The sequence below is a fragment of the Indicator indicator genome, chromosome 1, assembly GCF_027791375.1.
Source record: "Indicator indicator isolate 239-I01 chromosome 1, UM_Iind_1.1, whole genome shotgun sequence".
In the NCBI taxonomy this organism is placed as follows: Eukaryota; Metazoa; Chordata; class Aves; order Piciformes; family Indicatoridae; genus Indicator; species Indicator indicator.
Window position 1 is genome coordinate 12,393,805 of NC_072010.1, and position 14,968 is coordinate 12,408,772.

General features: G+C 42.0%; 1 protein-coding gene across 1 annotated transcript in view; it reads right to left on the reverse strand.

The window, feature by feature from the left end:
* Positions 1-14,968, reverse strand: part of MTMR2 (myotubularin related protein 2) — a 70,195-nt gene that overhangs the window by 30,065 nt on the left and 25,162 nt on the right. Inside the window, exon 3 of the mRNA XM_054385642.1 lies at positions 2,622-2,697. Coding sequence (XP_054241617.1) covers positions 2,622-2,697 — 76 coding nt within the window. The remainder of the gene's footprint in view (positions 1-2,621; positions 2,698-14,968) is intronic.

The following is a 14,968-nucleotide window of genomic DNA, read 5'->3' on the forward strand; positions in this document are numbered from 1 at the left end:
TCTACCTTTACCCTATAAGATTCAGCTGGGAGGAGGGGAGGATGAGATTGCCTTAGTCCCAGGCAGTGGCAACTCATATAACTGTATCATCCTCAAGTCAGCTCTGCTTCTGCAGTCTTCCCTGACTCTCCAAGATTGGGATATGGAGAAGGATCTTTAAAATATCAGGAGTGACTAGTTCAAAGCAAAATGTGCAGCACAGAATTTTTGGTTAAAAACACATAAAATACACACATGCTAGCATTTTCATTATTTATTTTACTTGATATGCATTTATTTGAAGGACAATTACATACAAAATGCTTCTAGCCAGGTCTAATTAAACCAAGTGTTTCATTACTGGCTGATTATTAATCACTTCTTTTCAAAGACTGGTTTGACAGAGGTTTGAAAGCAGACTCATGAAGAATAATAAGGGTGAGGGCAGCCTGCCTGATTTTTCCATTAGAGTTCCCATTATTTGAAACGTAATTTCAAAATGTTTGGAAAAAAAAATAAAGCCGAGAAGAGCAGTGTGCATTTACATTTGAAAAGGGAAAGGATTTCTGGGTAAAGGGAAAAGGTGCTGTAAAAATGCTTTCAGGGTAAGGAATCCCAGGTACAACCTCAAGCACTGATTTTGCCAGCTTGTGAGCCACATCACCTTTCACATTTACGTTTTATTAGCTCGGTTTCCCAAGGAAACAATTTTACTTGATTATACTGCACATATACACATGCACCTACACACATAGCTTGCCTGACCTTAACCCTACCATGGTTGTATGATTTCGACAGTCTCTATCTGATAAACATGGATTGCCAAATCATTAAGTTGCTTTGTTGTTTGTGGGAATGGATGCCAGAGGTTGTACTAGAGCTACTACCAAGGGAAAGTCTAATAAACTCAGTTTTTGGTAGATATAAGAGAATCCATATGGGAGAAAGATACTGGAAATCAGGATTTACTAACTCCCCTGCTTATATAGGGCAAATCTTACCCTAGATACTGGGCTGGTTGAAATAACTTTTCTTCCCTTCCCTGTAAAATACAAAAAAGACTAACATTTTGGGGGTTTTGGGACACTTTTAACAAGAAATAATTACTGCTGATGAATAAAAAATATTTTCTTTTTGCTACCTTTAACTTCTTTCTGGACCAGGCAGCTGCTGTCTGGCCTACTCCTAAAGACCTACTCCTCAAATCATTTCCTAACAGATAAAACACTGGTAACTTTGATCTCTTAAACCATTTCCCAGGGAATCCTTCAAAATACAGTCATGTTTAATGGGCTAACCGTGTCTTTAGAGTAAGTTAGATGTCAGTAGGCAGCACATGGCTGGAGTACGACTCCAGAGTCTTTAGGAAAGTAGTAGAGAAAAGGACTAAGCAATGAGGTGGAAGAATTTTTGCTTGCTTTTAAATTGTTGGGGTTTTTTTGTTGTCAGGTGGGTTTTTTGGGGCGGTTTGTGAGGTATTCTCAGTTTTGGTTTTTTTTAATTTATTTTTAGGACTGAAGTTGCACTTTTCCTTATCATTTTAAGAAGGTGGAAACAGGTTAAAGCAAAACCTTTCACAGGAAATTAATCAAGAGGTTTACTCAACCTTTCAGACTGGAGTGGATCAGCAATCCTGTTCCATGTCAGAATGTCTAGATGACAAAAAAAGTAAAGGCCCAATGCCCATATCACAGTAAGATCTCTGCAGCAGCACTGTATCCTTTCCTGCAGTCTGTGACAGAGATTTGACACACAGTTGTGTTGTGTCAAGCCAAGAAGTTATCCTGTGTCCAGTGCATCTTGAAACAGTCAATCTACGTCCATTCAGGAGGCAGCAAATACAAAGATGTACAACCTACCTCATTACTCATACTATGGTATGTTGAATTGCCTTGTATTGCTACATGCTAAGAGAAGAGACATACAGTTACTTCGACTCACAAGAGTCAAACCACAAGAACTTGATTAATGAAACAACTTGATCATGGTTCTCAATACATCAGCAATTTGCTGATGTGGGTCAGTGATGACCAAGATATTTTTTGCTCTATGGTATGCTATTTTGTCAGCAAACAATAAGGAATTTCCTCTTCACTGTTATAGGCTAGTGCCTAGGAAAAATTCCAGAGACTTTGAGCAGAAAGTAGTAAAATGTAAATAAAGGTTAGCCATTGGATACAGAAGCTATTAAGCATAGACGTGTCCATAAGCATTCCATTCGCTTGCGGACTGGGATAAAAGTTAGCTGCATAAATTATTCTTTTCTTGTTCACTTCTTGCTCTCTGTGGCTCGCATGGCTTGCTCCCTTCTCTCTCTTTCCTGACCTTCTGCTGGCTGAACTGACTTTGTGTTGTGTCTCTGAAGGTACCAAGGAAGGGAAAAGGGAGGAGGTTGCAATGGTCCCCCTGGCCCATCCAGAGGGGTGATTCTGTACAAGGGGATCCTTATACTTGTTTTTTACTGGATTGTAAACATGTTTTGTACATATTCCTTGCATTTTATACCTCTAGATTTTGCTTGCTTTGTAAACATAGCTTCATTCTGCTTTTCAAATCAACTGGACTAGCCTGGTGATTTATTTTGGGGGTAATTCTCAAAAAAATTTGTTGGGGGATAGTCTCAACCCACCACATTCACATACCCATGTCTTTAATGGTTTCCCCCGGCAGCAAAGGTGGCTCTTCCATTTCAGCCAATTTATTAGTCTCCCTCAGGACCTAAGAAATGATAAAAGTAGACAAAAAAATTCCTTACACTTTCATAAAACAAGAAGCTTATGCTTATCTGTAACAGATCAACAGTATCAAGGACAACAACTATTCAAAGATTTTGAGGTACTTATCGCCTACTGCTTCAGCTTCTGAAAGGTCAACACAGAGTATACGAAAGACCTTCACATAGTCCTTAAACATACCATTGGGATGCACACAAGTGTTTAAGGAAGGGTGTTGACAATGGAGAAGCTCTTCAAAGCAGGCTCTGGGCTTTGGCAGCACACTTCCCTAGTGGCTCGTTCATGCTCCAGACCTCCATCCCAGTCTACCATCATGAGTTAAGCAATTTGTCCACACAGTGTACACACAGAATCAAAGGGCTCCTTTCCTGGCTGAAGTGAACATCTGTTACCATGATGCCATAAACTACTAAATAGAGCAATTTTGAGTTTATACTGTGAGAAGTTAAAAAGGACATCTTGTCACACCACTGTCTTCAATGAGGGTCTGACAACTGCAAAGACTGGGCCTGATTTGGCTTAGGAGTAGTGACTCAGGAACTGGAGTTATTTAGCCTGCAGAAGAGGAGGCTCAGGGGAGACCTTACTGCTCTCTACAACTACCTGAATGGAGGTTGTAGACAGGTGGGGGTTGGTCTCTTCTCCCAGGCAACCAGTGACAGAACAAGAGGACACAGTCTCAAGCTGTGCCAGGGGAAGTTTAGGCTTGAGGTGAGGAGAAAGTTCTTCACAGAAAGAGTAATTGGCCAGTGGAATGGGCTGCCTAGGGAGGTGGTGGAATCACTGTTCCTGTGGGTGTTCAAAAAAAAGATTGGATGTGGCACTTGGAGCCATGGTTTAGTTGTCATGAGGTGTTAGATGCTAGGTAATGGGTTGGACTTGATGATCTCTGAGGTCTTTTCCAACCTGGTTGATTCTGTGTGCGTGATTCTGTGTGCGTGATTCTGTGTGTGACTTAGTTACATTTTAGGAAAGCAAGGCTGCAACTGTGATGGCATAACCTGAGGTGACCAAGAATAAGGTTAAGCCTATGTGGCCAAATGCAAATAGATTGAATCACAGTGCCCATGCCTTGAACTGGCCAAATGACCACAAGCACAGCAGCACACCAGTTGCTCCACCTAGTAACACAGAGCAGTTAGTCCAGATTCTGCCTCATGCTGTAGCAATCACAAGACTTTGGGTTTCAAGTTGGCGTGTATCCCACTTGCTGGAGTCAGGCAGAAAGAGCTCATGTCTGCTCACAACTGAATGTGCAGACTCGCCCAGAATCCTTGCTTTATCTTAATGTGAGGAAACAGAAAGAAATGTTTTAATTTGACATCAGGAAATCCCTGCAAAGAAAATTCAAAGACATGGCCTAAAGTGGCTCTCTAGAACCTGACACATCTGTGGTCAACTTTCATTTAAGATCAAGTCAGAAGGAGAGCCTCAGGGAAGAAAAATTCTCTAAACTGTGTGGAAAAAAAAAAAAAAGGAAAAAAAGGAAAAACAAAGCCCAAAGAATCCCCATGCCACAATAAAAGCACATTCCAGTATTTTCACACAACAAGCTGATGTATAGATGAAAAGATTAACAAGATCAAAGCCTTCTTGAGAACAAGATGTACGCTTGAAAAAAGAATGCATTCAAAAGACTCCTAAAAAAACAAAACCCCAAAAATGTAGTAAGCACACTCCTAGCTTAACTGGAACCTCACAACTGCACCCAGCTGGGCCAGCTCCTACCATGAAGGCTGCCAGAGCAGCCAAATAGGGGTCTACAGCACGGCTAAAGGGAGCTCACCATTGACAGAGCTCACAGCGGCAACAATGAACTTGTAAAAGAGCTTCTCATCCCCTACGTCAGCAACACCCATAAAAAAAAGGTTTTGCTGGTATAACTAGCAGAAGGCTATGCTGAGGACTTCTTGTCAGCACAGCTGTGTTGGCCAAAGATCACACATCCAATCAAAGCTCTGACTAATGGCTTCCCCAACAAAAGCCTGTGATGTAGACCTGCTCTCAACTCCAGTATGTTGAATCTTGCATTCGAGTGACAGCCTTGAAATTTGCAGGATATGATATGGATTATGTCAAATGAGAAGGAGGCTTCTGGCTAATTACTTCAAAAGTGGTGGTCATCTTTGTGGCCTTTTATCTTGGAAGGATATTAATAAATAGTCTCTGCATTCAGGACATGATCACAACTTCTTTGAGAAGATCTGCACCCCAAGCAGGCAGCAGCTGCTTCTAGGATCACTTCAGTTAACAGCTGGACTCACTGTTCTCCTGCAGATGTCAGTGGGAGCACATCCAGTGGTAAACATTGGAGAATTGAGCTTTATCTTAAGCCAAAACAAATATGATGTAAGATATACAGAAAGCATCTGGTATGACAAGCAGCTGCCATGATCACTAGGTGGGCAGCACTCAGGTGGGTTTTAAACACTGTACTGTAAGGAGGGGAGAGAAGATGGGAAGAAGAAGGCAGTATGAAAGACAAGACTTCCATGTCAACACCATTCTGTATAGGCAAAGTTGAAAGCTCTTTCAGTTTAGAAGCTGGCTCTTCTAAGTCTAATCAAATCCACCTGCCTATTTGCACTCTCTGAGATATGAAATTCCCAGAGTCAGAGGAAAGAGTTAATGATCCAAATCTGCACTCACTTCAACACAGGGCAGCGGACAGATGGCGTCCTGGGAGCACAGCACTTCAAGGTCAACAGCTTCTGCTCCCTTGCCTCCCACCACACACCCTCCTATTTTTAAAAATTTCTTTTTTTGGTACAAAGTTGAGGACTAAGCTAATTTTCACCATTCCTCGAGTGACCTCAGCCACATGACCTACCTCTGGTAACGGCACCAACTGCCTCCATGATGATTTCAAAGTTGGCACAAACCTGTCTCCCTTGGGTAACAATCATCCTTCCCAAGAGGCAGAGACAGATACAGTCAGAAAGCCCAGAACAAATGCTTCTCTGCTGTGCTGGTGTTTGCAGCCTTTGCTCAGCCCTAGACCTTGAGAGATCCTCCTAGTTGGAACGTGAACACTTGAAACCTGGCCTGGCAGAAATTGAGAAATGAATGGTAGGCATTTTCCTGAAATCCACCTCCATCAATGGCGCCTTAAAATTGATTCAGGGAAATGCAATCTGTCTGCAGCTGACAACGCAGGCAGCATGCACAAAAGAAGACATCTGGGACAGTGCTAAAGGACAGGAGACAGGAGGGAATAAAAGTGGGTGGATAAGAAGAGAGGAGTTTAGGAAACATGTCAAGGGGTAAGAATGGGATGGGACAATGCACATGATCTCTGGGAGGATGCCAGCACCACAGATGGACCCTCTGTCCCTTATACAACTAAGGAGATGACACAAAAAGCTTTTCCTATTTTACTGCCATTTTCCCCTCCTCCTCAAATCCCAAAATGGTTCATTAAACTGTGAGAAAAGTCTTTTTTTGTACATTAGCCTATTTTCAAGACTCTAAAAATAACCCTCCAGGGCCCAGATTTAGCCCTCTGCAAATCTTGCAAAACGAAATGATGAGCTCCGTTGAGGCAAAGAGACAGGTAGGGGAGCCAGGGACACAACTATGACAGCCTGGCTGCAGAACAGTGACGTCTGGCTACTGATGCATTAACACAATGGAGGTAGGTACCATTTATATCTGTAACTGCAATCTTCCACCCCTGTGTGCCTCGGGTTTTCAAATTGTGTGGTGGGCACAAAACCAAAGAGTGCTTAGAGATCTGCAGTGAAGGTCATAGCCAGAGCTGAGCAGAATCCACGTTACTTAGGGTTAGGACCACACTGACATAGAGCCACACACTGAATGTATCTGTCACAACCATTACTAAGATGGTCTCTGTAAGAAACAAATGCAACCACCAAAAATCAGCAGACTGCTTTGCCTTGCCTCTAAGACAGACAAGGTCTTTCTTATCCTTTTTCCTGTAAAAATGTTACACTCGGTAACTGAATTTTTTGGGAATTAGGAGTTTAGTTACACACCAGAACAGGTTGGGTTTTTTTCTTTTACTGAGTAACATCAACTACCCATTCCATCCATTAGCAGCTCTCCCTCTAGATAAAACAGTTCTCTGGGAGTACCTTAGCACCTAAACAGAAGTCCTGCCTCAGCTCAGAGAGGGTGTGAGGATGCATGCCACCACCCACCTTTGTTCTCTGCTCAAGCAGTGACTTGGCAGAGCAAACCCACACTTGCTACATTTAACAACCGCTTCCCTTACTCCAGGATCCACCTTGTGTTAGCTCCAGCCCACTTAGCCATGGCAGAAGGCACAGAGCTCTTTCACACTCTCCCACCTCCTGCACCCAGGGCAGGGAAACCCTTATGTATTGCTGACAACCCCCAGATCTGAGCAACAAAATGATCATCTCCTTTGCCTGCACGTATGGTGTCAGGAAAAGAGGTTTAGATCCTGCTAAAAAACATATGACAGCTCCCTGCCTCATCCCTTACCTCTGCATGCTGCGATTCAGGGTACTGCAGCTCTGCCAAGCCTCTCCAACCATGTGTGCACACTGACTCCCAACACAGCAGCCAGCATGCTGCTCCAAAAATCCCACTCCTGATTGATGTCCCTGCATGACTCATGCACATACCTCATCCCAAGCAGCTACAGCCAACTCAGGCCAGTACAGACATATGGTGCACACGGTCTCAGAGGTCTGTGCATTGCTGAACACCGTCCAGATGGAGCTGGGAGGGTGCATGAAATTCTGTATTCAGGGTTTGCTTTTGTGTGTGATCAAAGCAACTGGTATGTTTTCCTCCTGTATTGCCTGTGAGGTGTTTGCCTACCAGCAGAGCTGCACAGCCAGGATGACAACACGCGTCCTGTGCTGGCTGAGGCCAAGCCAGGACTGCCTCCTCCTACCCACTGTGCCGATGCTGCAATTGCTCCTGTACCTTGCTCAGTCAAGATGCCTGGGTTCACTTCATGGCTTTATTTAATGGATATTTTCTCATAACATGAATCATTTTGCCAGGACTGGCTTAGGGTGCGACTACATGAGTGAAGGTGTGTAAACCCAGGCCAAGGGAGGGAAAACAGTTGGGACTGACTAGGGACCATGACTTTGTCCCTGAACACCAATATCTGCAGCACAAGCCTCCAAATAACAGAGGTATGAAGACAGCACCTGAGATCCCTCCTAGCCATTTTTCAGTTATCTTTTTCTACCTTATCCTGAGTATTTGAGCCCTGAAACCCACAGACAAAATCAGAATTGTTTAGCTTCATGCAACTTCAAGGGAGACTACAAGTCTGTGTTACTGAATTGCTGTGTAAGTTTTCCCTTCTATCCTGAAACACAATCAGACTGAGCAAAAGAAAGTTTCTGTGTTTAGACAAAATTAAATCATACCCTTTGTGTGATTTTTTTTTTCCCCTCTTCTGAGTTAATCCCTCCTTGGTAACCTCCTACACACTCCAAATCATTTTGTACATTCCAAAGAGATCTGCTATGCATAAAGCCACAGCACTGGCACAACACATCCAACCTGACACCACGACCACCTCAATCCTGCATTATTCCTTTCCCCACATCCACATCTGCCCCATCTATTCAAAAAATGATCTCTCTGGCTACACACAGTCCTATTCTGTGTCTCTTTCAGCATGAAGCCAGTCTCCTAACTGGTCTCCTGACATAAACATATATAGTCTGTCTGTATAGACAAACATTACACACACAAAAAAATTCTTCTGCAGTTGCAAGCCCCTGAACTCAGAGGTTTGGCAACGGTCAGCAGCAACAGACAAGGACAAGAGTAGTATGCACGTTGTACATGTGTGTGTGCAAGAATACACACGTAGAATTAGCAGCATTTAAAAATATGTAGCTTTCCAAATTATGGCTGAAATAGGGATTTGAAAATCAACAGCTAAGTGAGAGATTTTATCTACTGCAGGGAAATATTTGTCTGATACTTCAAATTTTAATGGACTACCAGGGAATGTCCTGCTTGCAGTTAATATATCTAAACTTTCCTTCCTCCCACACACCATTTTAAAAAAAAAAAAAAAGAGAGAGAAAAAAAGGGGGAAAAAAAGAAACATTTTTCTCTCAAGGACCAGCACATGATTAAATGCACTCCTGAATCAGCACTCTTGCCACTGTGCCAGCAGGGTAGTCAGTGAAGCACAGGAATATCCATTTCATCTCACCTGAGCTAGGCACTCTATTCAGTCAGCTGAAAGAAGGCCCAGGAGACTTTTAGGGTGAGTGCCTTTCTTCCCACCAAAGGCAGAAAGCTACAGTAAGTAACTCTGATACAGATATCCATGCTTGGTAAGGCAAACTCCATCTCCAGTGCTTCACTGTGGCCAGTGCAGCAGTGCCTAATCTTCAGGACATCTAAGCAGTCACAACCTATACTTTGCAGAGAGATCCAAACTTTGTGCACAGAGGCAGAATGAATAGGAGCCAGCTCAGATCAAAAATCCGCAGAAACTTCTTTAGAATAGGCATGACTGAAAAGTTTGCAGGACAAGTCTTACTGGCTGAGAGACAGCTTTTGGGGAAGAGCTAGCTTCTTACTGCTCAGAGAATCACACGAGGGAAGTCAGCTTTTATGGAAAGGCTAAGCCATAGGATTATTTTTATAGTCTTGGTCACTGAATCACAGAATGGTAGGGGTTGGAAGGGACCTCTGAAAATCATCAAATTCAATCCAGAGCAGGATCACATAAAGCAGATCACATAGGAACACACTCCTATGGCCTTGAAAGCTGGGCCTTGAAAGTCTCCAGAGACAAACTCTATCACCTCTCTGGGCAGCCTGTTCCAGTGTTCTGCCACCTACAAAATAAAGAAGTTCCTGCTCGTATTTAGATGGAACTTCCTATGTTGAAGTTTATACACATTACCTCTTGTCCTACCATTGGGGACCACTGAGAAGAGTCTGGCCCCCATCTTCCTGATACCCACCCCTTAGACATTTGGAAGCATTAATAAGATCCCCCCTCAGCCTCCTCCAAGCTAAACAGACTCAGCTCTGTCAGCCTTAATTTTTTTTTAAATTTATTTTCTTTGCAAATGAAGAGTAAAATGTCTACACTTGGGTAACCAATGTTTTCTCCTTTCAAATGCCTTTTGCTAGTCTCAGATCATGCTCATCTATTCCTGCCCCTGAACTGCCACACCCACCATTCCTTTCCTCTTTTATGGTTGTTGCTATGAGAGTCAAAAGGACACCGCCACTATGACAGTGTAAAAACATTTGAAACAAGAACAGATACAGAAGATCTTTCCATTCAACTCAAAAAAACCTAGGAAGTCTAATTCTGTCCAGCTGATGTCCACAGAAACTGCAGAACTAGCACGAGTATGTGCAGAATCACATGGGATAGTTTTTCATAGGTATATTGGTTTCTTCTCCAAATGAAATTATTTCTGACAACGAAAAAAAGGCACATTTTTCCTAGCATTTTGCTTAGATACTTCTGCCTTCTCAGTGCTCAATTAGAAGGACTGCAAAACAGTAGCCATGCTTATGTGACAAATCCTCCTGTAGACTGCAAACAGTACTGTTTAGGAGAGATTTTCAGCTGCCATTTATAGCTATTTAAGGTGTACTTTGAGAAAATTATTGTGCTATCTATCCTACTGGAAATGCAAAAAAAAAAAAAAAACCCACACAACTCCAGAACCATGGACTTTGCTGATTGTTTTTGAATTATTAAGAATACCTCAGCAAAATGACTATGAGAAAGAACAGCAGTACCCCAGCATGACATGGGGGCTTTTCTGAGGATGAAAAATTATATTCAAACCAGTGAGAGATTAATTGCAGGGAAATGCTTTTGTGTCTTACGCTTTTGGGATATTAGAAGATCAAAGAGGAAAACACAAAACACCATGGACACGTAGATATTTTCAGAACAGTACACAGAGAATCAAATATACTGTTCAAAGACCACATCAAACCCATACAGCTTCTATGAGAGCACTCAGCCAAAGGAGTATTCCTAGCTTGATTACAAAAAAAAAAAAAAAAAGGCAACACAAGAGACACTGAGTTATTAGGAAAATATTCTGACACAGACCATTTATTACACTAAAGACAATAACCACACAGAATGTACACTGCAACTGCCTTTTAACTGTGCTTTCCTGACAAAACCGAAACAACAAATCACAAACTGTGATTTCTACTCACCATATATATTTCCTGGAAGTATAAAAAGGCTTGAAAAATCACTTGCTTACTTACCACTGTCTTGAAAATCTTTAAAAAGAAGCTGAAGATTAACGTATTAAAAAAAAAAAAAAAGTAATACAGACACCAGGGTGCTATAAAGCAACTCCTCTGCAGAAGGAAATAGCCACCACGCAGGGTTTCTCTGCGTTTTTCTACTTAGTTTCTCACACAAAGTACTGCTCCTGTCAGACCCCAGTGTCCAGTAATGAAGAACAGCCTTTCTGGGCTGGTGAATCTCCTGGGCCCTCACTGCACAAGTACAAGGCGAAGCTCAGAGGCTCAAAGCAATACATTGTTGAGGGCCACTTGTTCAACCACGGCTGGCTTGTCTCTTCAAGTTTGTATGGCTTGGTGCCTCAAGACAATTCCTTCATTAGTCTCCGACAGAAAGTCGTCATTGACTCAACACAGCAACGCTCCCTGGCACAGAAGGTTGCAGATACTATCTATTCAGACAAGTCCAACATTTTTTAATACAGAACTTTCTTCAGTGCCAAGGGTTCCACATACATCTTGAATGATAACAGCTTCGTTCCGTTCCCCACTGAGTGCTCAAAAACTTTGGACAGCACATTAGCCTGACTTTTTGTTTGTTTGTTTAACAGAGTTTTGTTTAGCAAACAATTCAGAAAATAGATTAACATTTTCAAGGAGAGCATTAAACCATTCTAGTGAAGTTCATACCATCAGTCTTAATTAAGTACAAGAAAGTTACAAATTCTACCAACTAAAGTAAGTCACAGAATTTCACTTTGAAGTTTAGTGATATGCAAGATAAGGATTCAAGATACAAGTAATCAGACACTTACAATGAGTAAACAATCATGCATACAAACATGTTTCATTCACTGCAAAAACATCTACAGAAAATCAAATCTTGGCAGGTACAGCATGCAGTCACAAATCTTCATGCTCCTTTTAAATACCATGCTTGTTCATTCCTGCCTGATTTGTGCTTCAGTCTATAAAACCATGACTAGGTGGGGGGAAGCCACCTCTTACCCAGTTTTATTCAGCAAAAGAATTCTTGCACTCGGTGGCTCGGAGAAATACGGCAGTCAATTAAGAAGAGCTGAAAATATTGTTGAGGAACATATGAAGGCCATTTGCTTATTCTCCTCTAGTTTTCCATTCCTAATAGATGGCAATCATAAATGCTTCCAGAGATTTTTTTCAGTGTACATTACTTCATATTCGAGCACCCAGGTACATCTATATAAAAAAAATTAGCAATGCCTGCTGTCTTGCTCTCTTCTAAGCAGATGAGCACCTAGGGAGTATCATTTCCATGTAGAGGAGACAGAAAACTGACTGCATCTGGCTTCCCCCCCCCCCATCTAATTTGCATGAAATCAATAGTTTGCAACCCAAAGGTTGGCTGCTCTGTAGTTTTGTTTCCTTGAAAGGGGGAGGTGCAGAAAAGGGGCCAAGATTTTCTACCTCTTAGGACAATTTAAAAGATAGATTGGAATTCTCATGAAATATACAGTACTTACAGTCAAGGAAACTGGAGCCCTGGAAAAACACAGCAATGTCAGTGGCTAAATTCTAAATTGCAGTCACTCATGGGGCTGTCCTGGAATATCCATGCTCATGGACAAGAGCATCATTCATTCTCCAGAACCAGTCCATCATGCCTTTGTTCACTGACAGCTTAATGCTCTGGAGAAGAAAGGACACCCATTTCCCACATATACACAAGCAGTTTATAAGACCAAAATCAGAATTTCAAGATACTGAGAATGTTTTTCCCCATAGGATTTTTCCTGTTTCTTCTCTGTCACCCCTCAAGTCCTCTACTTGATACCTTTGATAAAAGAAAGCATCGCCTCTCCTTGGATTTGACCCTAATTTCATCCCTGCATGCAAGGGACCTGTGAAAATATTACACACAGATCAGGTAATGACTACTTCTGCCTGTACCTGGTAAATCTGTTCTCCTGTACACCCAACAAAAACATGAGGTGCACCTCTTTGTGAGAATACAACTTAGCCCAAAGTGATGATGCAGAGAAGCATATATATAGTCAAGTCGTCACATAGTGCCAGTAAACAGATGAACTGTTTATTTAATTTCACTGCTGTATCACCAGTTCACATCTAACCAAGTCTTCTGTGACCACAGGTCAATTATCTTCACCATCTGGTGACTTGTGCAATATGGTCTGTAATTTAATAGCAGTCACAGTCCAGTGCTCTGGGAAGGAAAGCTCACAGCACAGAAGACATGCATTTGCTTCTTACAGGCAGTCCCACACAAAGAGTCAAGAGCCAGTCAAAACCAGGAATACTTATCTCCATACATCACTAAGTGAGGGATGGAGCTGACTGGCAGGACAGGGAGTCTTCAACTACCCAGGAGGTGCTCAAGCAGAGGGTTTTTTTTTCCATGATTTCGTGCTTCCAAGCTAGCATCATTCACTAATAAGTCCCTTAAAAGCAAAACTAAAAAATGTTGCTTAAACAAGTGCTTAAAAGTTTAAAAAAGTGATAGTGGTCTCTAAGCCCAGCTCTTGTTGAACATGTGTTACACATAACCACAGCCTGACACACTTCCTGCGTTGGCAGGGAGATAGCAACAGGAATGCTCACTGAGGCTACATTTAGTGATTTACAGCAAACTGGGGGAGAGGAGGGGGGGATCACATCTTTCTTCAACATGTTTTTCTATTAACAACATACATGTTTTCCATAAAACTAGTCTAAGCCACTTTGCACTAAAGCTAGAATAAAGTAACACAAAGGTGGCAAAGTCAGTGACTGGCATTTCACTTAATCCTGCCCTACATCACCGAAGGGACAAGATTTACCTCAATTTTAGGTCTACATATGGAGGAATTACCCTGAACTCTCACAGTCAGAGGACAAACACAGTAGATTTCCAAATGAAACAAAACTGCACCTTTACTGGAGCACAGCTAAACCTGGGATCTACTCTAAGAACTGCTGACCCTCAAATGAAGTTCGCAACATCCTGCAGCAAGGACCTCCCTAGCTCACCTATGTGATATTCTCTCCTAGAGTAGGCATTTTCTTAAAGTCAAGATAAATCAGATCACAAACAACCTATTTCTTTCCGCAAACTACAACGGAATTGTGGTTGTCTGCCTTGAATGCAGACTTTCTCAAGCAGACTTCATCCAGAAGACCTAAGGAGACAGAGATGCCTTGGAAGGAGAAGACTTTCATATACCTTTTGTTATGTATCAGTTAAGTATCTTACAAAATAAACTACCTGGGTTTGTCCACAATCTCCAACCATACACACCATGGCTAACAAATTAAGATTATGCAAGCAACTCTATTTCTTCCCTTTTCTAACCTTCAAGCCCTGGGCATGCTATGATAATGTTCTTGCATCTTAAACCCATTACAAATCCACCTCCTTGTACAGCAAAGGAGGAAATTATTATGGAGGGAGTATAAAATCAGGAAGGATGGACACATGCTTGTAAAATACTTTGCTGGCCCTCAGAAGAATACTAGGAATTGTGGATCTTACTGCTGTCCTCAAAGAGGATAGTGGTTTAGTGGTCCCAAACAGCAATGCCAAGAGCAAAGATTTGAACCCTTTTTCTAAAACCTGCACAACTAACCAGGTGACATATGGGTCTGCTGAACTAGTTTCCTCTGTACACAGAATGGGCCAGAAGCAAGAAGCAACATAAAAAGTCAACATATGAGTTTCTGTCCTCTGGTTCAGGCTTTAGCAGTTGACAATCCAAAGCCCAAACACAATGGACCTTAACTCATTTTCAGGCAAAGGTACCGTTCTTAAGGGAAGTAGCACCAGGCTCTGCTGGCCATATCCCCTGCTCCTTAATTGCAGATGGAAAAAAATCTACCCTTTTATGAGAGCTACTCCAAACCTTTGAATGTTGTAAACTTCAAGCATTATGCTATAAATCAACAGCTAACTAAAAGTGAAAGTATCCACTGATAAAATCTAGACCATTAGCAGGAAGACTTAAGATACGTCCTATAAAATGCAGAGACATACTTGCCTATGAGCACAGGAGAAAATACTACCCATAGGACTC